The 26,645-nt window shown below is 42.1% G+C and overlaps 1 protein-coding gene across 2 annotated transcripts in view; it reads right to left on the bottom strand.

The window, feature by feature from the left end:
- The window catches only part of COL4A6 (collagen type IV alpha 6 chain), a 312,990-nt gene that overhangs the window by 142,227 nt on the left and 144,118 nt on the right, over nt 1–26,645 (bottom strand). For both annotated transcript variants that reach the window (XM_008272863.5, XM_089323734.1), the window contains exon 3: nt 26,097–26,180. In XM_008272863.5, the coding sequence (XP_008271085.2) occupies nt 26,097–26,180 (84 nt within the window). The remainder of the gene's footprint in view (nt 1–26,096; nt 26,181–26,645) is intronic.

Raw genomic sequence — 26,645 nt, 5'->3', positions numbered from 1 at the left:
TACTAATGCACCGGAGAAAGCAGCAGAGGATGGTCCAAATCCTTTGGCCCTTACACCTATGTGGGGAACCTGGAAAAAGCTCCTGGTTCCTGCCTTTGGATTGGTGCAGATCCGGCCATTGCAGCCAACTGGGGAGTGAACCAGCAGATAGATTGGAAGACCTCTCTCTCTCTCTTTCTCCCTCTCTCTCTGTAACTCCTTCAAATAAATAAAATAAATTTTTAAAAAAGACCAAGCTCCTTGAATAATGTTCACACTTTAATTCATATGCTCATATTTAATTCACCCTGAATATATATATATATATACATATATAAACTCAAGAGTATATATATACACATATATATTTATATATAAACTCAAGGAAGCAGTAGAATAAAAGGTAGAATTCTGTTTCCAGTGGTATGCTGAAGCTGATCTGTACTGGCTTGTACTGGCTAGCACTGGTTCACAGGAGCCCATCTCATATGAGGTTTGAAATCAGCCATGGTGGAAATATTTACATCATCAATAACTGCAAATGTTACACATCAGGGTCCTCTTCCCCACTGAGACCCGGCAGTCAAACCTCTACCAGAACACTGCTGCCTTTAATCCTTACCTTGTGATGGTTGGTATGTGGACCCTGTAATTATTTTAGAGTCTTTTCTAAAGGATCTCGAAGTTCTCTGAAAATTGCTAACAAACTATCTCATAGAATGTTTCCTGGTAGCCTCTGTGTAGTCCAAGAGCAGGCCTTGACTACACTGAAGGTGTTGGTAGGCAGAAGGTGGTCTACAGTAAAAGCAAAAACTATTAGCTCCATGTAGTGTCATGCAAAAAGGAATTTCAATGGGTGGTCACTTAATGAAGTAAAAAATTATACTGGGCCAGGAGACAGATGGCCCTGTCATATTGTCCTAATGTATGTAAGACAACCTCTCTGGGCCACTGTCTTGTCATCTGTAAAATGGGAACATTCATACAGGGGCCTATAACATAGAGTTGCTATTAAATGATATGGGATTTTCATATGTATATTTCAGATAGAGACTGAGAATCATCAGAACTAATAGTTAATGAACGCTTAATAGAAGGTAAGCATTGTACTAAAATGAAACATACAATCTCAGTTGGTTCTATCAATTTAGATTAATACCCATTTGATCTTAGAACTGTGCTTAACACAATGTAGCATGTGTCTAGAATATTTATTATTACTGATAACCTCTCGTACTTGTGAATAATTGAATTTTTTCTGTGTAAAGACCTGGCAAACAAGCAAGGCAAGTGTTTATATCCTTAACTAAGCTTCAAATTAAGTGTCTTGTTAGGAAGCCAAAGAGCAGGGAGCTCTTTGAGCTTTGATACCTCAGTGACTTTGGTCACGACTCTTCTCATCTCCCAGCTTCAGGGCGCTTTTTTAAAAAAAACTGCAAAATAAAGGAGTTAAATTTGAAGATCACAAAGGGACTTGTAAATGAAATATGTCTTGCATCTGTAGTGATTAATTCATTCTAGCAAACATGGAATGTTTCCAGTCTTAGCACTTTAAGCCTCATGTCTTGGGAAACATCTTTAGTCCGGGAAAACCAGGATGATTGGTCACCCTCTCCTTCACAGTATAGACCCAGGCCTCTACCTGAGAAGGGCGTCTACCCCTTTCCACTACCCAGCTCCAGTCACCTCACCCACACATCTCTCACTAGAATATTACTCATTGGTACTTTTCCAGTATCCCTTGTGGGCTCATCTTCCTCTGCCTGTCCAACATTTTATGCACAATCCTATCTCTTGGTGATAACCACTGATGATTTTTTTTATCACATATTCTCTCAATCTTTAAAAAAATGAGTGTGGGACTGGTGTTGTGGTATAGTGGGTAAAGCTGCTGACTGTGATGCCGGTTCGTATCCTGGCTGCTCCACTTCCAATCCAGCTCCCTGATAATGCACTTGTGAAAGCAGCAGAAGACGGCCCAAGTGCTTGGGCCCTTGCTATCCATGCAAGAGACCTGGAAGAAGCTCCTGGTTCCTGGCTTCTGCCTGGCCCCATCCTGGCCATTGACTACAATGGAGTAAAGTAGTAGATGGAAGATCTCTCTTTCTTGTTCTGTCTCTCCCTCTCTCTCTGTAACTCTTTGAAATAAGTAAATCAATCTTTAAAAATAAAAAAAACAAGTGTGTATTATAATTCTTATAGTTATACAATTATGATATGTTGTATAAATACTCGTCTCCCATAATTCTCACTAAACATTATATCATAAACATTTTTCCAAGTTATTAAACATTCTTCAAAGAAACATCACTTTTAAGGACCTTGTGATATTCTACTCTAAGAGAAACATCACTTTTAAGGACCTTGTGATATTCCACTCTAAGGGATATACCATGCTTTTTTATTTAATCATTCCCCCATTGTAAGACACTTAGGTTTTTGCTATGTTTTACTGTTATAAAAGGGCTCTGATGACTACCTTCATTCATAAATCTTTTTTGTGCTGCTTTATTTCCTTCAATTAACAATCATGAGAGTTGAATTATTGGGCCAAAGACTGTGAGCATTTTTAAGTCTACTGATACATATCACCAAAATGCAGAAGATTAAATGAGAAGTTGCAATGGCCAGTATTAACTTTAGAGATACATTTGGAAACGCTTTGAATAACATCTGGGTGGATGTGGAGCTGAGAAGGGAAACAAAATTGTTAGTGCAATGTTCAGTCCATGTGCATAGTATTGTTCACTATAGGTGGCATTTTGGCTAAGATTATAATAGAGCAGAAGCCATTTTATAGTCATTATATGGAGTAGATCTAGGTCTATTATAAGGCACACGACTTAATTTCATTATTTAGGGTTATTCTAGTTCTACTGTAATTGTGCCTTCACTAATACAACAAATAGTTGGTCATATTTTTAATTTATTTGATGTAGCATTCCTGGTCTGAAACATAGTTCCAATTATAGCATTGTTCTTAAGGAAGCCATCTTTTTTCGATGTTACTTGCAAGATAGCATTCACAGTCAAGTGTGGGCAGCAACCCTCCACCTGCTGACCACTAGTGGGGAGGAAACATTCAGAGGTAACTCACAGTATATTTCTATCCTCCAAATGGGACCAAGGTGGTTTCCAACTGAGGCCGCCCACCTAACGCTGTCTTCCCTCTTTAGCTATTTCCTACTGGGGCTATTGCTGTAGTTCTCAAGCTCCATTCTTGCAAAATGGGGCCACCTCCTAGAAGAATTGCTGTCACTTGATGTACCAGGAGTTTCCAGAATCATCTCCTCCTGTTTGTTGTAGTTTCTCTTTATAGACCATGGGAAAGAGGTATGATATGTAAAGGTAGGGGCCGGCACTGTGGTGAAGTGGGTTAACGCCCTAGCCTGCAGTGTCAGCATCCCATATGGGCACCGGTTCTAGTCCTGGTTGCTCCTCTTCTGATCCAGCTCTCTGCTATGGCCTGGGAAAGCAGTAAAAGATGGCCCAAGTTCTTGGGCCCCTGTACCCATGTGGGAGACCCAGAAGAAGCTCCTGGTTCCTGGCTTCAAATCAGCACAGCTCTGGCCATTGTGGCCAATTGGAGAGTGAGCCAGCGGATGGAAGACCTCTCTCTCTCTCTCTCTCTCTCTGCCTCTCCTCCTCTCTCTGTGTAACTCGGACTTTCAAATAAATAAATAAATAAATATAATCTTAAAAAAAAAGTAATGTAAAGGTAGAGTGACAGAAGCTATTATCCTATTTAATCACTATTGGATATTAGAATTTGAGGCTGTCAAGACAAAATTTCCAGGACACATCTGTAGGGCAAAGTGAACTTGTGTACAGCAGCAAATGAAATAAGCTCCTGGAAAGTTACTGCAGTAAGCTGCTTCAATTCAACTCAGAATCGCTCTTAGCCACTTGTCAATAGTCTGAGCCCTTGTCTCAAACTCTTGGTTGCTGAGGCCACCATACAGTAGCAAAAGAAGCATGGCTCTCACTTACATACTTGTCTGGCTAAGCATCAAGTCAGCTTTTTGGCTGGGGCCATTTTATCTTTGTACCTGTGTCTCCAAGTATGTGGCCATTGGTAACCAGTGGCATGCTGGGGTTTTGGGCATGTATGTTTGAGCCAGACAGATCCAGGATTGAATCCTAGCTTCATAGCTTTCCAGCTATGAAATCCTTGGCTTTCTTTGTTTTCAAAAAAAAAAAAAAAGTAGAGGGTACTACTACTTACTCTCATAAGATTTTTTCAAAGAATTAAATGAGCTTCAGAGAAGGAGGTACCTTTCTCTGAAGGGAGGAGAGAATTTCCGCTTTGACTATGACCCTGTCGGAATAAGATCGAAGTCGGCGAACTCAAAAGGCTTCCATAGCCTTGGCAACTCATGACTAGAGCCTAGGGAGATTGCTGATGCCATAAACAAGAGTGTCAAATTGTTAAGTCAACAACAGGAGTCACTGTGCACTTACTTCTCATGTGGGATCTGTCCTTAATGTGTTGTCCAATGTGAAGTAATGCTATAACTAGTACTGAAACAGTATTTTACACTTTGTGTTTCTGTGTGGGTGCAAACTGCTGAAATCTTTACTTAATATATACTGAATCGATCTTCTGTATATAAAGATAATTGAAAATGAATCTTGATGTGAATGGAATGGGAGAGGGAGTGGGGGATGGGAGGGGTGTAAGGGGGAGGGAAATTATGGGGGGGAAGCCATTGTAATCCATAAACTGTACTTTGGAAATTTATATCTACTAAATAAAAAAAAGAATTAAATGAGCTAATGCACAGTGAAGTCCTAGGCAAACCATCGCAAATATGGTAAGTACTTAATTCGCAGCCATACTATGGGTCTCCGGTACTTGCTCTTAGGTTGTATAGGAGCAACCTGCCATTTGGACCTCTGCTGGCAGCTCATCCGGCCTATGTATGGATCGGATGTTGCAATCTACTTAAACTGTAAACTGATAACGTGGCTTGAAATCTATTCCAGATTCTCACTCCAACCTGCTAACTCTAAAATAGCATGTGGGTTAAGATCTCAACTGTACCTGGGATTTTGGCATCTATCTAATTAAGAAGGTCTGCCAGGACTATTTGGTCTACTCAGGCAGGTCAGATCCTACCTGACTCTGTGAAATGCAATTCTTGGCTATGCTAAGTACCCTAGGGGTCAAGTGAAGTTTTGCTTTTTGATGACAACCCGGAATCATTGTAGATTCTTAAAAAGGGAAATGTTGTGACTGCTGGGAGGAGAGCAGTTCAGAGATTTAACGCCAAAAGTGATCTTTACGCTTTTAGTTGATTAAACTGGCAAGAATTTGCAGAAACTATTGAACTTGATTGCTATACTACCTGGCATGCACTTCCCTGCTTAATAAACGCTTTTTATCAAGGCTTGCCTTTGGGCAGGCAGCCTGGGGAGATTCAAGGTTGTATAACTTGATGGGTGCGCAATAATTTTCTGTTATACCCAACCAGGTCACCAAACTAACTACAACCATTTATAAGAGTACTTCAAAAAGGCCATGGAGATGGAATAAACTCATTTTGGTGCAAATGTTTTTGAAGGTCATGTATAAAGGGGCACTCAAAAATTCATGGAAAATGAATATTATGAAAAAATTATGCATGGATTTCAATTTTTTCCAAAATAAACTTCCCTTTTAATTAATTTTTCCCATAAACTTTTGTTTTGTTTTGTTTTGTTTTGACAGGCAGAGTGGACAGTGAGAGAGAGAGAGAGAGAGAGAGAAAAGTCTTCCTTTTGCCGTTGGTTCACCCTCCAATGGCCGCCGTGGCCGGCGCGCTGCAACCAGCGCACCGCGCCGATCCGATGGCAGGAGCCAGGTACTTATCCTGGTCTCCCATGGGGTGCAGGGCCCAAGCACCTGGGCCATCCTCCACTGCACTCCCTGGCCATAGCAGAGAGCTGGCCTGGAAGAGGGGCAACCGGGACAGAATCCGGCGCCCCGACCGGGACTAGAACCCGGTGTGCCGGCGCCGCAAGGTGGAGGATTAGCCTAGTGAGCCGCGGCGCCGGCCCTCCCATAAACTTTTTAAAGTACCCTTGTATTGAGCATGTACTCAGTTTAAAGATATTGAATTAAACATTTATTGTATATATTGAATTTAGTCCTCAGGACAGTCTTGTGGTATACATACTATTATTAGCCTCATTTTCAGCTGAGGAAACTGAGGCTTAGAGCAGGTAACTTCCCAAGATACCTTAGCAGGGGGAAATCAAAGCAGAATTTAAAACCCAGGCTTGACATCAAAATGCATGGTGGTTTGAGTCCTGGCTTCTCCTCTTCTGATCCTGCTCTCTGCTATGGCCTAGGAAGGTATAAAAGATGGCTCAAGTGCTTGGGGCCCTGCACCCTCGTTGGAAACCTGGAAGAAGCTCCTGGCTCCTGGCTCCTGGCTTTGGATTGGCTCAACTCTGGCCTTTGGGGCCATTTGGAGAGTGAACCAGGGGATGGAAGACCTCTCTCGCTCTCTCTCTCCCTCTCCCTCCCCCCTTTCTGTCTGTAACTCTACCTTTCAAATAAATAGACAAAAAAATTTTTTTGAAAAAAGAAAGGAGCATCAGGGAGGTAGAAAGAGACACATGAGTTTGGGGGCTGGAGAGATCTATTTGGACTCTTAGTTCTATCACCTTTGCTGTGGGAACTAGACACATCATTTAACCTCTGTGTATCTTAGTTGCTTCATCTGTAAAATGGGGTTTAAAAGAAATGATTATTCCGCAGGACTACCGTGCAAGTTTAAGTGAGGCAGGGTGATGGGATGCTCTAGGATTAGCTTGTAGTGATGGCAGTATAATCTTTTGAATGTAGGAAAATCTGCCAACCTGGGCACTTTTAGGAGATAAGCTTTATAGTATGATATCGATATCTCATTTAAAAACTAAATGAGACAACATATATAAAATACTTAGCACAAGGTCTGACTTAGAGTAAATGCTTTGTAAGTGGTAACAACTACCAAGAGTACTGTCTCGTTGCTATGTGTTATCCTTATTTTAATGTTGCTGATGATGAAAAAGATGACAATTATTTTCTCTAATAGTTCTGACAGCAATCCCTATATCTTCATAGGAAAAAAATGCATCTGAATGAGCACATTAGTCAAAAGGAGGAGATGAGCAGGCGGGTTCTGGATACATTTAGATCACAGATGGGATTTCTAGGCTAGGAGCTCATTTGGCATCTAGAGGAGGGAGGCACAGGGGACTCAGGCAGCTGGGTCACCTTTCCAGAGTGAATTACAACTTCCCCCTTGGGTTCCATCAACACTTCTTTCAGGAGCCTTGGCTTTCTGTGGGCCCAGATGGATACTGGAAGATCTTTGACAAATACTATTTGAACTGCCAGCAGCTACCAATAGCCCAGCCAGTTGGAAAATCAAGGTGGCCTTCGTGTCATTTGCATATTTATTAAGCACCTGCTGGAATGTTTTAAAACAAGACTGGGGGCCGGCACTGTGGTGCAGCGGGTTAAAGCCCTGGCCTGAAGTGCCAGCATCCCATGTGGGTGCTGGTTCGAGTCCCGGCTGCTCCACTTCTGATCCAGCTCCCTGCTATGGCCTGGGAAAGCAGTAGAAGATGGCCCATGTCCTTGGGCCCCTGCACCCAAGTGGGAGACCTGGAGGAGGCTCCTGGCTTTGGATCAGCACAGCTTCGGCTGTTGCAGATGGAAAACCTTTCCCTTCCTCTCTCTGTCTCTGCCTCTCTGTGACTCTGCCTTTCAAATAAAAAAGTAAATAAATAATAAATTTAGAAAATTTTGAAATTAAGTAAATTTTTATTTTATTTATTTTTTTATTTGAGAGGGGGAGAGAGATTCCATCCAATGGCCAGAAATGGGAAAGACTGAAGACAGGAGTTGGAGAACCAGTCTAGGTTTCCCACACAGGTGGCTGGAACCAAACTACTTGTGCCATTACTTGCTGCCTCCTAGGGTGTGCATTAGCAGGAAGCTGGAATCAGGAACAGAGCCAGAACTTGAGCCTAGGTATATGGATATGGGTCATTTCAAGTGGCATCTTAGCTAGCAGAACAAACTCCACCCCTAAGTTATGTTTTAGAAGAACTTAGAGTTGATGGCAAGTTCAAACTCAAGGGAAAAACTTCTGATTTGAAAATAAAGTTGTATTAACATAATTCCTTTTAAAGCCAAGACACTCTGGCAAAATAAAAAGAAAGACCTAAATCAAAGATCTCTCCAAGTGAGATCCCAGTGGAAAGAACGGGCCATCAAAGAAGGAGGTACCTTTCTCTGAAGAGAGGAGAGAACTTCCACTTTGACTATGGCCTTGTCTAAATAAGATTGGAGTCGGCAAACTCAAAAGGCTTCCATAGCCTTGGCAAATCATGACAAGAGCCTAGGGTGATTACTGATGCCATGAACAAGAGTGTCAATTGTTAAGTCAACAACAGGAGTCACTGTGCATTTACTCCTCATGTAGGATCTCTGTCCTTAATGTGTTGTACAATGTGAATTAATGCTATAACAAATACTCAAACAGTACTTTACACTTTGTGTTTCTGTGTGGGTGCAAACTGTTGAAATCTTTACTTAATATATACTAAATTGATCTTCTGTATATAAAGATAGTTGAAAATGAATCTTGATGTGAATGGAAGGGGAGAGGGAGTGGGAGATGGGAGGGTTGCAGTGGGAGGGAAGTTATGGGGGGGAACCACTGTAATCCAAAACCTGTACTTTAGAAATTTATATTTATTAAAATAAAATAAAATAAAAACATAATTCCTTTTGAAGTCAATGGCTTAGGGTGTTTGTATTCAAACATTTTTTCTTTGTTTATGTAAACCAGATTGAAATTTTTCTCTGCATTTGGGCAAGTCCCATCTGGCAATTTAAAGATAGGCTATTCCATCTGCAAAGCAGTTTGGTTACTCCTTACAGGCTATATTGCAACTGAGTAGGAGGTCAGGGACTGGAAACATATGGGTTTTATTTAATACCACTTCTAGGTCAAGCTCCAAGTTGTGGACATTTTGTTGGTGTGGGTGATGAAGGTAAGATGAGAAAGTTGGCAGTAGTTACTGGTATGAATATTATAAAATTAGACGGTCTGTTTTTAAAAAATGACTGTTTTATTTATTTTTCATCTACTTGAAAGGCATAGTGACAGAGACACACACAGAGATACAGAAATACAGAGATCTTCTACCCACTAGTTCATTGACCAAAGACCCATAGCTTATTATACCAAAACATAGCCAGAATGGAGCCAGCCTGAAAATAGGAGCCTGAAGCTCCATCTGAGTCTCCCACATGGATGTCAGGAGCCCAGGTAGTTGGGCTATCATTAGCTGCATCCCAGGGCTCATTAGCAAGAAGCTGGACTGGAAGTGGAGTAGCCAGGACTCAAACTGGCACTCTGGGTGTGGGATGTAGGTGTTACAAGCAGTGGCTTCACCTGCTGCACCATATAATCAGCCCAAGGCATTCTGTTTTGTTGGAATAAACTTGATTCAAAGGTCCTACTTAGTTAAATGCTGGCAAATTATGTTACTAAAACAATCAGCAACACCTGATGGATATTTTGAATGTCCACAAGTTTTCTAGTAAAATTTGGGCTACATATTTTTTCTATTAGGTTACCCCTAACAGATAATACAAATGCTACCTTGAAAATCTGTAAAGATGGTGGTAGGGGCTGTTAAGTGCACAAAGTTGCTTAATGTTCAAGATGACTGAACATGAACTCAATTCATTACTGCAAGAAAAGCGAATCTGTATTGTTTACTCTGTCAAGCCCAACAGATAAGCTCTGTTCATGCTAACATTTGGCCATAGTCCCACTTCTCCCCCATATTTAGGAGAGGAGGTATTGGGATGATTAATAGGGAGAACTGCTACTCCCTCTCGTCTATGGTCACATCATTTATGAAGAGGGAGTAAAAATAGCTAGGGTGTGACTCCTTTCTGGATGTCTGTTCCTATGAGCCTCTTGCCACCCACCCCAATCCCCAGTCAAACTCTTCATAACCCTTTTCTACTCTGAGGCCCTGCTCCAATTTGATGCCCTCTTCAGCAACTCCTGTCCTTCTGTTTTCTTGATAAATATACAGAGTTGGATATATCGTCTTCTATTGAATAAAATTCTATACAAGGGAACAAGGGTGGATCAAAACAAAACATTCATCCCATTTGCAAGGGAGTCATCGCCAGTAAGGGAGAGTAATAACAACAATTGCAATAACATCATCATTAATAGCTATAGAGGTGGTGATGATGACTATTGAGTGCTTAATGTATATTAAGCACTATATACACATTATCTTACTTTTCACAATAAATACAATTCGTTCATTCATTTAAAAAAAAAGACAATACTAAGTCCTCTCCTCTTGTAACAAAGGCAATGAGAAGCTTTGTCAATCAAGGTAAGAGGAGAATCAAAGAAATGATTTTCTGGAGGTAAAGCAAAGAAATTTTCTTAAAATAATTATTTTATTTATTTGAAATACAGAGTTACAGAAAGAGGTAGAGCCAGAGAGAGAGAGGTCTTCTATTCCTCTGGTTCACTCCTCAAATGACCGCAATGGCTAGAGCTAAGCTGATCCAAGGTCGGGAGCCAGGAGCTTCTTCCAGGTCTCCCATGTGGGTGCTGCTTTCTCAGGTCATAGCAGAGAGCTGGATCGGAAGTGGAGCAGCCAGGACTCGAACTGGTGCCCATATGGGATGCTGACGCTGCAGGCTAGGGCTTTAACCCACTGCGCCACAGCGCTGGCCCCCAAAATATTTTTTAAAAAGAAGCAGTGAGAATCCATTTCAAAAGATTATGGCAAGTCAAGAAAGATGGGGACTGAGAAATTATCATTGAAATTAACAATGTACATATCATTGATGACCTTTATAAGAAACCAGTGTTGGCAGAAAAAGCCCTATTAGAGTGGGTTCAAGAGAGAATGGGATAAGTGAGGATTTTGAGTATAAGAATCTATTTCAAAGAAGTATGCTATAATGAGAGTAGAGAAATGTTATGGTAGCTATAGATAAGTGGAGCTAGGGTAGGGTTGATAGTATTAATATTTAATAATTAATGGAGCATTTACTTTCTGCCAGCCACTACACTAGTTGCTTCATGTGGGCTAGCCTATTTAATTATCATAACAATCTCGCCAGATAGGTACTATCACTCTCAGTGACAGATGAAGAGACCGAAGCTCAGAATGCTTAAAGCTATTTGCCAAGGTAGGGATTCTCAACCCTGGCAATATCAACATGGTGCAACGGGCAAATTCCACGTTGTGGGGAGCTGCCCTGTGTATTGTAGGATGCGCAGCAGCACCCCTGTTCTCTACCCACTTGATGCCAACAGCACCCCACCAGTTGTGACAAGAGAAAATGTTTCCATTCATGGCCACGTGTTCCCTTGCGAGTTGTACTGCCCGTGGTTGGGAACCATTAGGTAAAGGTTACATATCTACAAAGGACAGAGCCAGGGATTGAAATGTAGGTCTTTCTGATTCCAAATTCCATGCTGTCCACCACGGGACTTACTTGTACTCTCAAAGATGGTGTATTTCTATACCCTGTTCTGGGTACCTAGGGGCCCCTGGAAAGTGGGGAGAAATTCAAGCACTACAGTAAGAGCTCAGAAGTTCCCTGGTCAGGCTTGCATATTGTCTCTCCCTTCTCTTCCCTTCTCTTCCCTCTTCCCACTTCCCCCTTCCCTCTTCCCTCTTCCTCTGACCCACCCCTCCATAACCTTAATAATCAGTGAAAGGCATTTTTAAACACTGCTTAGCATTTAAGTCTCTTCCCCACCCTGAGCCTCAGTTTCTCTGTATGTAGGATGAAAGGGTTGGAGTAGATCCCTAAGGTGTTCTCGCTCCACTGCCTGTCCTGGGAGTCCAAGTGCCCTCCCCTTTTACACGAAGTAAACATTGCGTTGGGCGGGAAGGGGACAAGGGACATTTGAGGACTTCCAGTTTGGAAGCTGGGGCAAAGTTCCCAGGCTGTGTTTGTTTTAGTGCCGTGTTTGCTTCTTCCCAACTGGCTCCTTCCACCGCTAAGGGCTGTTCTGGTTTGGGCCGTGGGTGCTCATGCTAGGGCGGTGCATCAAGGGCTCGACCATTCGTTGCCATCCTCGGAGCCTGGGCTGGCAGGGGCAAGTTCTGTCGCTTGTGCTTGGGCTCAGATGTCAGGCCCCTTCCCTTGGAAGCATTGCCGCTGACTCTGGGAAGTCACCTCAGAGCCACCCGTGGGTGGACAGGCAGACAGCACTGGGGCACTGACTGCTGGTGGGAACAGGCACTGTTCTTGGGGCTCCCAAGGAGTGGGAATTTCTCGGGGATGATGTGAAGAGCCCGCGCTGATCCCAGGGCAAGATCAGGTTCCCCTCAGGAATCTGGGAAACTCACAGGGAGAGGACTGGACAAACTGTGGGCCTGGGACATGTTGGCATTGCGCTGTCAATGGGGCAAGGGGGACAGGAGGCTCTGCAACATGGCCATTCGATTTCTCCTCAGTTCACAGGGGGTGGCAGTGGGGTTGGAGACAGGTTCTCATCCTGCTCTCAGAAAACAATCAGTGTGGACCTGATCTCAAAGGTAAAACTCAGTTCATTTTCAACTGCAGTACCAATCACTGGAGCCACAGGCCCCTGGTCTTGCTCACGGATTGCATCTGGTCACTGAAGTCCTTGTCGCGTGTCTCAGAAAGCAGCCCATGTTAGGCACAGTGGGCCTCTGTGTGTCTGCCTGCTGCTCAGCCGGTTACTTACTGTGCCCTTATGGTGCGTGTGTGGCTTGCGGAGGGCACTATCAGTATCCATGTGGATAGACAGGTTTAGGTACATTTCTGAATTTGTGGAGTGTCGGAATGGGTTTTCAGAAGAACAACAGTGGCTCTGTGTATGCGTGGCTGTTCGCTCTATGCATGCTCGGTTAATAATTCTTCAACTGAAAGGCCATGCTTAACCCCTGCCTCGCTTCGCTCCCTGGCCTCTGTAAAGTTTAGAGCTCTGTTCGAACAGCACGAGGGGCCCTGTCTGGGGAGCCTGTTGAGACCTGTCTCTTGCTTTTGTTTGCTTTCTTTTTGTCTCTCTCTGGGGAAACCTGGCTGCTGAACCCTGGTTACTCCTCATTCCGTTCTGGGCCCCACAGCTTGTTGTTCCACAGCCCCCTCCTTTGCTCAGAGCTTTACTGGCATTCCCCCAACAACCTGTGAAGAGGGCAGCAATCGCTGGCTCAGGTCAGCTCGGAGCGGGAACCCAACCAAGGCAGTGGAATATCAAGTCACTACGACGGCTTAAACTAGCAAAGACATGCACAGGGACCGGGACCTTGGTTTCTGTGTTATGGATGATAACCAAGTAGATACAGTCATTTTCCTGGAGGCCAAAGGCATGAGCATTTATTGAAGGAGTTGAAAAAAAAGCAGAGTAAAACTAAGCTTAGAAAGTTTGGCACAAAAGGCGTACAAACTTTGATTGCAAAGCTGAGTGCTTAGCAAAGTCCACAGCATGTGGCTGCCACGGTCACCGCAGGTAATCCAGCTGATTTCTCCACTGACCAAGGTTTCAAAATCCGTCTCATAGAAATTGACGACTCCCTTCCCTTCCTGGTTTCCCTAACCCTACTTCTCACTCACAACCCCCTCAACACAATTTCTCAAGGAGGAAACAAGTCCTTTCAGAACCCATGTTCAGAATCCCGTGAGTTGGTCTTCCTTCCTGAGCACAACAGGAGCTCCTACTGGGCCAGGAAGAAAAGCATCACACAGTCCTACCTCTGCAATCCAGACAGGGCCGCCTCGATCATATTTGTTTTGCTTGCTTTTTAGCCTGAATTCTCCTCAAATGGAGGACTAGCAAATGGAGACATCGGTTTTCAAAGAGTTAGAGGAATGTGAGAGAAAGGAACCAGCATCAACTTCTAGTTACTTAAAAAATAAAAAGGTGATACACTCATCTAATGTATCACAGGACCCCATCATCAAATCACTAGTTAAGGGGTGTGTGTGTGTGTGTGTGTGTTTTCAGGAACAGAGGGGATAATTTAAAGAAAGATTGTGGAGCTGGCATTGTAGCGTAGCAGGTAAACACATTGCCTATGATGCTGGCATCCCATATGGGCACCGATTTGAGTCCCAGCTGCTCTACTTCTGATCCAGCTTCCTGCTGATGGACTGAAAAAAGCAGTGGAAGATGGAGCATGTATCTGGGCCTCTGCATCCACGTGGGGGACCGGGATGAAGCTCCTGGATGTTACGGCCATCTGAGGAGTCAACCAGCAAATGGAAGCTCTCTCTTTTTCTTTCTTCCCTTCTCTCCCTGTTATCTCTTTTACGTAAATAAATAAACCTTAGACAAATGAATAAAGATTTTTATCTGACTAGGTGAAACTCCACATTTTGCGTTGCTGTGCTAGGGGACTTTGGAAATGCCACTTCATCCCTAAAAGTCCAAGGAGTACCGAATCTGTCTGTCACGTCTCTCACTCTAATCCACCCTTTGCAACTGTCACCACATGAATCTTACTAAAGAAACAGTGTTCTCTTACTATTTTTTTTAATTTGAAATTTTTTTTTAACTTTTATTTAATGAATATAAATTTCCAAAGTACGACTTATGGATTACAATGGCTTCCCCCACATACCGTCCCTCCCACCCACTACCCTCCCCTTTCCCACTCCCTCTCCCCTTCCATTCACATCAAGATTCATTTTCGATTATCTTAATATACAGAAGATCAGCTTAGTATACCTTAAGTAAGGATTTCAACAGTTTGCTCCCACACAGAAACATAAAGTGAAAAATAATAGATGATTTTTTTTAAATGATGATGAAATCAGATCAGACCTATTGTCATGTTTAATCCCAGTGAGAGTCAAGTTGGGAGTTGATAATTTCTTTTTTTTTTTTTTTTTTTTTTTTTTTTACAGAGGATCAGTTTAGTATACATTAAGTAAAGATTTCAACAGTTTGCACCCCCATAGAAACACAAAGTGAAATATATTGTTTGAGTACTCGTTATAGCATTAAATCTCAATACACAGCACATTAAGGACAGAGATCCTACATGAGGAGTAAGTGCACAGTGACTCCTGTTGTTGACTTTACCAATTGACACTCCTGTCTATGTCATCAGTAGTCTCCCTATGCTCCAGTCATGAGTTTCCAAGGCTATGGAAGTCCTCTGAGTTCTCCGATTCTTATCTTGTTTAGACAAGGTCATAGTCAAAGTGGAGGTTCTCTCCTCCCTTCAGAGAAAGGTACCTCCTTCTTTGAAGACAAGAAACAGTATTCTCTTAATATTTTAAAAACAGTTTGCTTCATCACCCCAGAGCATTGCAAGCTCTCTTTCTGAGAACTGTTGTTCTACCATTGAGACTTTTAATCAGATACAATGCTGGGTTGTGTCTGTCTGTCTGTCCCCCTCCTTCTCCGTGTGTGTGTGTGTGTGTGTGTGCATGTATGTATGTATGTATGTAGTTTCCCTATGTAGTGATCCGGTGCTTGTAATATGTTTGCATTCTCCACAGTGCCTGCACCAATATTTAGCCCCTTGTGCTTTCTTATATGTTTGTCCACTGGGCTTGAAACTCACAGCATAATAATAAAAAAAAAATACAGGACATAGTCTAGACCTCTACCTCTAAAGTAAAGGTGGCATTAAATAATTGGCCACGTGCATAATTTCTTTTTGAAAAAAGCTCTTCTGAGAAGATGACAGTGAGGCAAATTTCTGCAAAGCAATGCACATTTTCCCATTAACTTTTGCTGTAGCTTAAGAGAGATGCTGTGCAATTACTTTTGCTAAACATTCTTGGAAGGCTTCCACTAATGCAAGCCATCTTTAAGTAGATACCAAATGACTTCCCTGACATATACTTGGTAATTTCATCTCCACACTTTTCTAATTCCTTTGCAGTGAAACCCCATATAGCAAATAGTCAACGTAGAGGGACAGACTTGCATTAGAGCTATAAAAGCTGATGCAATTCCTCACACAACTTGTAATCACAGATGAAAACCAGACCTCTCTTAAGCATGGACTTCATTTCCTTAACCTTTAAGAGACAAGAATATTAGAAAAACATTTTAAGACCGAGACAAGAATATAAACAGATACTCTATATGCAGTCAGGAGTTACTACTCACTGGGGCAGAGGAAGAAGGGTGATTGATTTGTTATCTGGTCTATGTCTTCTTAGCAGATTTTCCTCTACTACAGGTATTCCTCCATTCACAGCAATTTAGCCACAATGAGTAATCAGGGGGTGCTCAGCTGATTATGACCATGTGTTTAAGAGGTCATTTGGGGGCTGGCACTGTGGTGCAGAGGGTTAAAGCCCCAGCCTGAAGCACTGGCATCCCATATGGGTGCCAGTTCATATCCCAGCTGCTCCTCTTCCAAACCAACTCTCTGCTATGGCCTGGGAAAGCTGCTAAAAATGGCCCAAGTCCTTGGGGTCCTGCACCCGTGTGGGAGATCCAGAAGAAGCTCTTGGCTCCTGTTTTCGGATCAGCCCAGCTCTGGCCATTGTGGCCATTTGGGGAGTAAACCAGCAGATAGAAGACCCCCTGCCCCATCTGTCTCTACCTCTCTCTGTAACCCTTCCTCAAATCTGAGCTCTCACTTACAAGGAACCTTGGGAAAGTCTCTGAATCATTCCAAAACTCTCTCCTAAGCTTATTTGTATGTAAAGCAAGGGAAAGGGCATTCACTGATACTCTGAGCATCGCTTTTGTAAACTATGACCTGCCACTGCGGGGCTGGACCCAACTTCCCAGACGTGATTCCGCGGTTTTCACTGTTCTGCTTTCTCGCTTCTTCCAACTCCTGAGCTCCCTATAGTTTTATTTTATATGACATTGTTGGGGTCAGGCTCTAGAATTTGTTGCATGACTACTGTATAAGAAAAGAGCAACAGACTTTGTGAGAGTCCTTTTACTTATTTTCCTCCAGTGCATGGTTCCTTTTGCCACTTTTGTGGGTCCCTAGGTATTTTAAGCATGGTCTAGGCCAGTGGTATCCAAATCATATTGATTGCATATATTTTTCAATTAAAAAAATCAACCTTGAGCATGCCTCCTCAATATATGCATATGTATGCAACATATTACTAAGTCACATAGGTCATATCCTCTAAACATATTTCAATATCTAAATAATCAAAACACACTCCAAATAAAAATATAAAATGATACAATAAAGATGAAATAAATGGCACATTAAATGATTTGCTAATTTTGATGGCTTTGTATATTTTTAGCTAATATTTCAAGGCATGATATATACTTAGAGCAAGATTTTTCATTATTGAGAAGGAATATAAACCCATATTTCATAGAGTTTTCTTGATTATCATTGCATTGCTTTTTAGTTGCCTTCTTATCAAGTGTAATGAGACCATCATGGTTTTTGCTTCCTAATGAGGCTAATGAAAAACTCATTCTAGGAGTAGAAATGTGACTTCTGCCATTTTTGTGTGCTTACATTATTAGTATTATCTTCAATATGTGACTTATTTGCTGGAATCTTCTTAAGTTACTTGCCCATTTTGTGAGGATTAATGAATTAGATCACAGAATTCATAAATTCACTTAAGTGAGTTTAAGGAAACAACAGTATCTCTCATATACATACAGGAAGAAAAAAGTGAGGGTCCTATGATTGCATTTTGTGGATATCTCACTCTTCCCTCGAGATCTTTTATTTGTTTATTTTATGTACTTATTTATTTATTTATTTGAGAGACAGAAAGACTGACAGAGAGACAGAAACAGAGCCAGAGAGAGTACTCCCATCCACTGGTTAACTTCTCAAATGGACAGGGTTGAAGCTGGGAGCCGAGAACTCAAACCAGGTTTCTCAGGTAGGATTCCCAGGGTCTGTATTAGCAGGCAGCTGGAATTAGGAGCTAGGTATTCCAGTGTGGGACCTGGGCATCCCAATTGGCAGCTTAACCACTGCACCAATACCTGCCCCTCTCTGGATACCTTTACAGAGCATATGTAGCAGGCAAACCGAAGACAGACTCAGCAGATGAGGGTGTCAGTGATAATACATGTATTACATATATGAAAGACTTAACAGTAGTAATAAAACTAGCTAGCATGGTATGTACACTGCACTTAGTGTACCAGACAGTTTGAAGCACTTTACCAAAGTTCAACCATTTAATACAAATCTTAATTTCCTTTTGGATTTTCAGTTGACTTGCAGGCCCCCACCTCTCAATTTTGGAGACCACTGATCCAGACTCTGAGACTTAGACAGTCTGGATAAGTGGCATGCTTCTATAAAGTACAACACAGCAACTCTTTCCTGTTAGCCTGCTACTGCAGTTTTCGAGCTTATTGACAGATGACAAAATAAAAACAAAAACAGCAAATGGAGTGAAAGATAGGTGGTACTGAAAGTGGGGTCGGGGGTAGTGTCTGGGTGAGAAGGTCATGGTAGGGAAAAGAGGAGTAAGGGATGCCGAGCTAGAAATGCTGGAACAAAGGGGAGGAAAATATAGGGGGGGAAAGGAGGAAGTTAGAGACTAGAGAGGAAAGAAAACAAGGAGAAAACAGGGGTACAACATCTAGCAAGGGAGGAAGAGTGCACACTCTAGGAGAAGAGACTATATCACATGTTGACATGCTCACCCGTGTCTTGCTATCGGATGTCTCTGGCATATGCGTTAGTAGGGACAGCTCAAGGAAAAGTGAGTGGCCCCTAAAGATCTGTGATTTGCGTACACAACTGCTTTCCAGCTATGCAGGGTCAGCCTGCCTCCTCTCATCAGAGAGCCCACTGCAATTTATTACAACAATTCAAGGAGAAGCCAGTGCTAACCTTAAAAGTGAGTTTCTAAAGCAAGAATTACCCTAGGCAAGGTGGGGAAGATATTACAGAGTTTTGGTGAAGAGAAATTCCTGTCTCTCTTGAAAGCTGAGACCCAAAAGGGGAAAGCCCCTGCCTAAAGTGGTCTAGTTGGCAAAGTTCAGGCATAGCCCTTTGGTCTCTGGATAACTAAGAGTGCTCTTGACTCAACACTGTATTATCTGCTTCTCCAGCTCCTTAGCTCCTGGCTAGCCCAAGCTTCCCTCACTAGTATGGAAAATATGTTCCATAAACCCCATACTGTCCCAATAGGACCATCCAAATGACTAAGATAACCCTGAACATCTGCTTGGCTACAATTACGTATTGATTTGGTGCAGAGACACTAAGTTTTAACATTATCATCAATTATCCAGGGCCTGCATAGCCATATGTAAGTAGGCAGGGACCCTTGATTTCCTCCCTCCCTCCCCTACTGCCACCCAGTGGCTACTTCCATGGTCAGATGTGACTTTCCTCTTTATTGCTCAATGAAGAGAACAAAGGAAGCTCAAAACCATTAGTTTTGTAGAAGGTTAAGAGGCTTTAAGCAAATGGGTTCTTGGAGAGAAGGGTAGAATCACTGTCAAAAATAAAGTTAGAATTACCTTTGACTCAGTTATTCAACAATGTCCTCCTCTTCGAGGAAGAATGAATTGTTAGCAGCAAAACAAAAGCCTTTTACTAAGTTCCTTGTGTTGGTAGGTGCAGAGTAAGAAGCTGTAGGCATAAAAAGAGATCAGGGGCAAAAAACTCAGAAGAGTCAGAGAGAGTAGAATCCCGAAGCAAACTACAGCGACCAGAGTATGGAACCCTTGTAACTAACAGGGTCTCAGAAAGATGTGGCGATGATTGCCCTGGCTCTTTGCCTTCTTTTAGCAGCAGTGATACATTCCTAGATGCAAGACTCCCATTGGTTTCCCTGCAACCTAATAACTAATCTAGGATGTGGAGAGTAGGTCTGGAACTACACTCATGCAAAATTGCTCAGTTCATTGGTCAGTCTTTCATGAAACAATTTATAGTGCCTATTGCCTATGTGCAGTCTAAGATCCCGTCTCTGCCCTTTAGTCTTTCAGAGGACAGTAGAGGGCAGACAAGTGAATAAACTCCTGCCATTTAGTATGAGAGGAATGATGATAAGAGTGGGTAACCCCAGGGCTGGTGTTGTGGCCTAGTGGCCTTGAAGGTTAAGCTGCTGCCTGTGATGCTGGCATCCCCTATGGGCGCTGGTTCAAGTCCTGGCTGCTCCACTTCTGATTCATCTCACTGCTAAGGGGCTGGGAAAACAGTGGAAGATGGCCAAAGCACGTAAGCCTTTGAACCCACGTCGGGGATTCAGAGAAGCTCCTCACCTGCGGAGGATGGAAGATCTCTCTCCATCAATATGTGTGTGTGTGTGTGTGTGTGTGTGTATGTGTAATTCTGCCTTTCAAATAAATAAATCTTTTTTTTAAAAAAAGAGTAGGCAACCGTAGCTTTGTGGATTGTGGGAAGCTTCATAAGGAAGTGAAATCTGCATTCAGTTTTAAAGGACGGATAAAAAAACAATTCAACAGAGAAATGGTAGAGCCAGTAGAAAGTTAGGTGCAGATAGAGGGAGGCAGGCATAAAATATGCAATATGTTAAACAACATACCAGGATCTGAGAAATGTAAAGAATTCAAATGCATGTTTATCCTTTAAAAATTTTTGGCTTGTTTTGTTTCCTGGAAACAGAGGATGGTTCCTGGTGATAAGAGATACTACTGGAGAGACAGACAAGGGTTAGGTCATGGAGACTTCGCAAGAATTAAGATTTTATCATAAAATCCACAGGGAATCATTGAATAATTTTAACTAAGAATCTCATCATATTTGTTTTTAAAAAATTATGACAGCAGGGAAAAAAATAAATGGAACAATGATGGAGTTTGGGTGACCAGTCTGGAGGTTACCATGGTAATTTGGTCATGAAATGAAGACTTGAGGTGGGTGCTTGACACAGTAGTTTTAAGATACTTCTTGGGATGCCCACCTCCCATATTGGAGCACCTGGGTTCAGGTCTTGGTTCTACTCCTGATTCCAGCTTCCTGCAATGAAGCAGGTGATGGCTTAAGTAGGTGAGTCATTGTCATCCATGCGGAGACTTGCTTTGGCTGGGTCCAATCCATTCTGTTTCAGACATCTGAGGAGTGAACCAGTGGATGGAATATCTCTAGTGCTCTCTCTCTCTCTCTTTCTCTCTCTGCCTTTCAAATAAATTAATGAAATGATAGAGGCCTGGACAGAAAATATCAATAAAAAGAAAATTGGATGGATTTGAGCTTCATTTTAGAAGATAAATGGGAAGGACTTGATGATGGGTTTAAGTTGGTAGTAGGGAGGGGAAAGAAAAGATAAGAATTAATCCTAGATTTCTGGCTTGAGCAACTGAGTGCTTGGTGACGCTATATGTTAACATGTGGAAGACACATGTAAGACTTGGGAAGGAACATGTCTGGTGGCAGTTAGTTGCTGACTTCTGTATGAGACATGTTTAAGGAGTCAGGGAAAATCCAAGCAGAGATACCCAGCTAGAAATCGAGGATGCTTAACCTGAGCTAGAGATTTAATAGTTATCATTGCATGGGTGGTGTGGGGTGGTGGTGGCTGCAGGCCCTGGAGTGTATAACACCACCCTGGGAGAGGAGTACAGTAACAGCAGCAGAATGAAGATAGAGCCCTGGGGGATTCCAAAGTAGGAAAAGAACTACAAGAGAATCGTATTATGAAGTCTAAGGGATCATAGAGCTGTAGGACAGAAAAGGGCATCTTATGCACCAGAGACATCAAGGAAGATAAGGAAGGAAAAACATCCATTGGATTTGGCAACAAGCAGAGGTTATTGGTGATTAGCGTTAGCAATAAGGTCTGTCCACAAGAGAGCTAAGTAGTAAATGGGCAATAAAAGCACACAGACTAAGTGAGGGCAGCTAGAACAAGGCGGGAGGACATGTGCAACATGAGCTTTTCCACTGTGGAACAATAGAGAATGAGGATGTGGTGTTTGTGTGTGTGTGTGTGTGTGTGTGTGTGTTAGTGGTTGGTCAGGACAGGTACGCTGTGGGATGCAGAGGGAGGAGGGAAAGATGTACATAGCAACTGCCCAATTCAGGAAAAAAAATGTAAAGAAGACCTCTTGGTAGCCATGGCACCAGTCAACTGACACAAAGGAACACTTTGTGGCAGCAGGAGAATAATTTAAAGACATAGTGGTCAACGCATCTGGGCTCTCTAGAATTCATGGCAAACACATTTTGCGGCAGTGAAGCAGCAGGCTGCAGGCAGGAGATAAGGAATTAAGAAATTTTGGGCTCAATTTCACATGCAACTCAGGCTAGTCTCATAAACTGTCAAGTTAGAACAAATCTTCCCAAGCCATAAAACAGGGGGCAAATAGCCCTTACCTAGAGGGGAATCTAAACATTCCATGTTGTTTTTGGATTATCTGTGCTAATTCTCCTTTGGATGTCATGTCATGGAAAATGAGGAGGTCACCGTGCTGTATATAAATGCCAGAACATTGTGAGAACAGGGAAAACTCTAAACAATACTGAGGAATGCTAGGTTCAGAACAAAACAAGCAGCTTCCTACTCTTGCCCCTAGCTTTAGATAAACACACACTGATGGGGTGAAATGCTTTCAAATTCAGTAGGGAAAAAGAGAGGGGATGGAAATGTCAACCTTAAATGTTTGGCTCAATCAAATGGCAGGGTAAAAACACTGTGGAAGAGAACAACTCAAAAGAATAGTTCTTCCAGGTAGTGAAACCTGCCCGTCAAGAAAGAAAACCAAAAGTCAAGTGCTAAATATAAATCTAAGTGTTCAGGGTGGGGGGTGGGGTGGGGAAATACTTTATTTAACACTAGGTGTTATGTCATTCTTTCAAGTTGTCATACTCCTAAACTAAGCTAAATGTTTAGCCACTAAAAGGCTACTGGTCTTGGGTGAGTTTCTTATCAATTTATTTGTTCCATATAGTCAGCACTACAGCCCCCGAGAGAAGATGCTTGGAAAGTACAAAGCAGTGCACCAGCGTTAGGCAAGGGCTTTAATCCAGCAGGGCAGAGCTTGGAGACATTGGTCTGAGATGCTTTCAGCCAAAAAAGGGTTGGACTGTAGTTTTGAAGGAGTGCTAGGTGTTGTGTAAATGTCCTAGTCAGCTCAAGAGGCCTTTGGCAAAGGAAAAGTACACGCTGCCCAGCAAGCTATGTGCTTGACGTCTCCTCCAAGGCCGGAGGCGGGCTTGCCGAGGGCCGTAGCATTGCCCAGGGCTGACCCAAAGTTCCCTTCCCCTCCCAGCTTGAGAGGAATAGATTGAAATCCAAATGGGGCCCTCTGCTCAGCTAAGGAAAACAGTCTCAAATCTTTCTGACATCTGCATAAAAGGGGTGCAGAAGGGCTGTCCTTCAGAGTCAATAGCGCTGGGCTCACTTCAAACAATCCTGCATGGCCCTGGGAGTGTAGGAGGGAGGGGTGGATGGCTAAATTGGACATGGTGGTGCGGGCATCAAGCATCCATGTTCACAGCCTTTGCTCCGTAAGCACTGGCCTCCTTATCTGTTTGGGAACTAGGACATTCTTGCATTGCAGCTTGCTCTAATACAATATCTTGACAAACGTTCTCACAAACTCCAGACTTCACAAATAAACTTTTAGGAACATGTTTTAACTAGGTGCAGTCTGTGTCTTTTAAATATTGAAGAAAACAATCTGTACAGTGATATTCTATTTTTCTCCATCCCTCCTTGCTTCAACCACTCAGATATTTTCAAAGCAGGAGGCAGACTAGGGCTCTAGACGTTTGGAAACCAAACGAAGACTCCTCAGAGAGTAAATCCACTGCCTTCCATATTCAAAGACCAAAATCTCAGCCAGGGGTTAAACAATGATCTCATTGTAGGCACACTTGCCCGGTATAGACTGACGTTAAGTCCATACATATAAGATTTTCTACTATTAAAGGATCCTCAACACAATAAATAGTCCAGAGTATCTTTTCAGTTCCCTGATTGCTGAGTCTAATAGTGTCCCCAACAGTCCTACCCCCAAATCCATCAGGAACTATCCCTTTTGTGAAATCTCAAATCTCATTTGCCTCGACTTGGATTGTTTCTGTCATATCTTTGGAGGCTTAATCAGTAGGAAGGCAGTAGAGGAAATGCCTAGGAAATTTAAATTTATCAAAGAAATAGAAACTTCCAGTGAATATGTAAAAAGACACTTAAACTCATATGTAGTGAGAAAATTCAGATGATTTTTACTCATGATAATAGCAAAAAAGTCAACCAAGGATGCCGAAACATGCGCATGCTTGAGCCATGCTAATGGGTGTATAAATCAGAAGAGCTTTTGCTGGGGGGTGATTTGGAAGTAGTTTTAAAAGTTAAACAAGTCTATTATTTTTGTAACTGATAATTCAGATTCTTAGATATGCTAGAGATTAGGATAAAGAGAGCTTTTAAAAAATTTCCACTGTAGCATCGCCATTTTATAAACTATCAAAAATATGGGAACAACCAAAAGTTCCATCAAGAGGGGAATGGCTGAATGGAATCCTGGTGTAGAGGGAAACATCTCCAGGACATTTCAGGTGAAAAGAAGGCCAAGAGTTTAGAAAAGAAAATCAGAAAAGCAAACTATTTTTATACCTATGTATACATATGAGGGGTCTTCAAAAAGTTCATGGAATGCATATTATGAAAAATGATGCGTGAATTTAAAATTTTTGCACCAAAATATTTTTACATTTTCATTCCAATTTTATGATTTTCTTCAAGTCCCCTTGTATTGTTGATTATGCACTGAAAAAGAGTTGTACAGAGAGAGCACCAAGGGAGACTTGTTTTACAATCATATAATTGCTGTAGAATTAGCTTTTTCTAAGACGTTTCCTGCTTGTAGATCAGAGGTTAGGACGTAGGTCTTAGTGGCTATAGTTTACATGCTTCCCTGGGAGGCAGCAGTGGGTAAGTGGTTGAGTAAATAGGTGTGAAATCAAAGGACCCACGTAATAGCCTGGAATCTCTCCTCAATTTGCTGTATGGTTCTGAGAAGCCATTTTACTACTTAGTTTGTTCCCTCTGTATAATCAGTGGACAAGATGAGAAGCTTTCATATTTTATGATCCCCTAAGTCTGTGTCTTTAATGTATAATAGGTCTGATCCCTTTTGATGAAGAGATGGCTTTTTATTATTTTCCTTCAAATTCTGTCAGGGTTTGACATTTCACTTCACTGTAAATGGAAGATAATGAAAGAGAAGGTGGAGCGGTCACTGTGTTCTCTATTTGGCTACGCTTCTGAAGATTTGTTTGACCTATTTATGCTGGTACCTTCCCGTGACAGTGTAAGCTCTTAGGCCTGAGTGTGACCAGAGTGCAAACACAATGTTGGAAGATCCGAATTTTTTACTCTAGCCATAAATTCTGGAAGCATAGACCTCACACACACTCACACACACACATATACATACATATTATATTTACATAATATCATATATATGTTCTATAGCATTTTATAAATTAAATCCCCTTGAATATTTCTATGGGTTATGCTAAAGCCATAGTTTGTTCAGTGAAAATCAGATATACAAGTAGTCATTTGAGGGTTATGCATATTACTGGGCTTGGTGGAGATGCTGTGCCAATGTTCATTGCAATTTGTACGATTTGAACTGTACATTTCTAATGAGGGACAATATATCGAATATGTCACAGTTTTTTAAAACATAGCCTATGTGTTTTAGCATAATTTCTATAAACCACTCCTTATGTACAGTCACCTGCATTTCTGGACTTATGGCTACCCTGTAATCTTGATTCTACCACTGACAAGGGGGGTGATTTTGGACAAGTCCCATCCCTAGACTGCAGTTAACAGTTGGGTCACTGGTTCCCGAGACTGGTAGGGAAGAACCAAGTAGATTAAAATGAACTATGAAAATTTACACATATCTATAACCATCACCACAATATGGTTCTGCACAACCTAATTGGCTTTTGGAAATACTCCAGATGAACCCCTGAGGAAACCTTGGCAGGAAGTCAATGAAGGAAACCTCTTCTTGGTCCCTCAGAGACTTTGATCAGTCTATTTCTGCCTATCATTAGTTATCAAAGCTCTTTCCAGCTGGTCCTCATTAGTTTGCTTGTTCTATGAGGTCAAAGAGCAAATTCTAAGCAGTTTAATACTAAAGAAAACTTCTGTGACTATTTGTCTTTCAACAACGAAATAAGCAACTTACTCTTGCTCCTTTCTCAGGAAAGCACTTGCAGCCCCCACTGCAGTCTTGACCCCCGCATGGCTGTCCATGGGACTTCTTCTCTCCCTATTACAAACAAACAAACAAACAAACAACTGTTAGTAAAACATGTGAACCAAGAAGTAACATTGCTCTAGGGAATCTAGCACTTGGCCACACTCTTCCTAAGCAAGTCAGTTTAGAGTAGCAAAATGATCTCATCTGACAGTGTCATGAGTGAAATTAAAGAAAAGCTCATCTAAAACCAACAACCTTTTAGTTCAGGCCTATACTTTCCCAAACAGCCAATTTGATAGCTGCTTTTCAAACTCTGACTTAGATGCCCCATCACTGGTGGAAATTTCAGTCACAAAGTACAAGATAATTTCTTAACAGAGAGCTAAATATAGACCTTAGATGTATACCAGTCAAGTGACTTGTGCATTTTAACTCATTAATAAAGCAGTAGTTGTAGCAGAAACTTGAGAGATGTTCAAGCACCAGGAATGCAGTGAGAGATGAACATGGCCACCCTGTGTTCTACTCCCAGAA

Source organism: Oryctolagus cuniculus, chromosome X (assembly GCF_051225735.1).
Source record: "Oryctolagus cuniculus isolate XC-2025 breed Fujian yellow rabbit chromosome X, ASM5122573v1, whole genome shotgun sequence".
In the NCBI taxonomy this organism is placed as follows: Eukaryota; Metazoa; Chordata; class Mammalia; order Lagomorpha; family Leporidae; genus Oryctolagus; species Oryctolagus cuniculus.
Note: the sequence above shows the minus strand (reverse complement) of the source record. Positions and strands in the feature narration are given on the sequence as shown.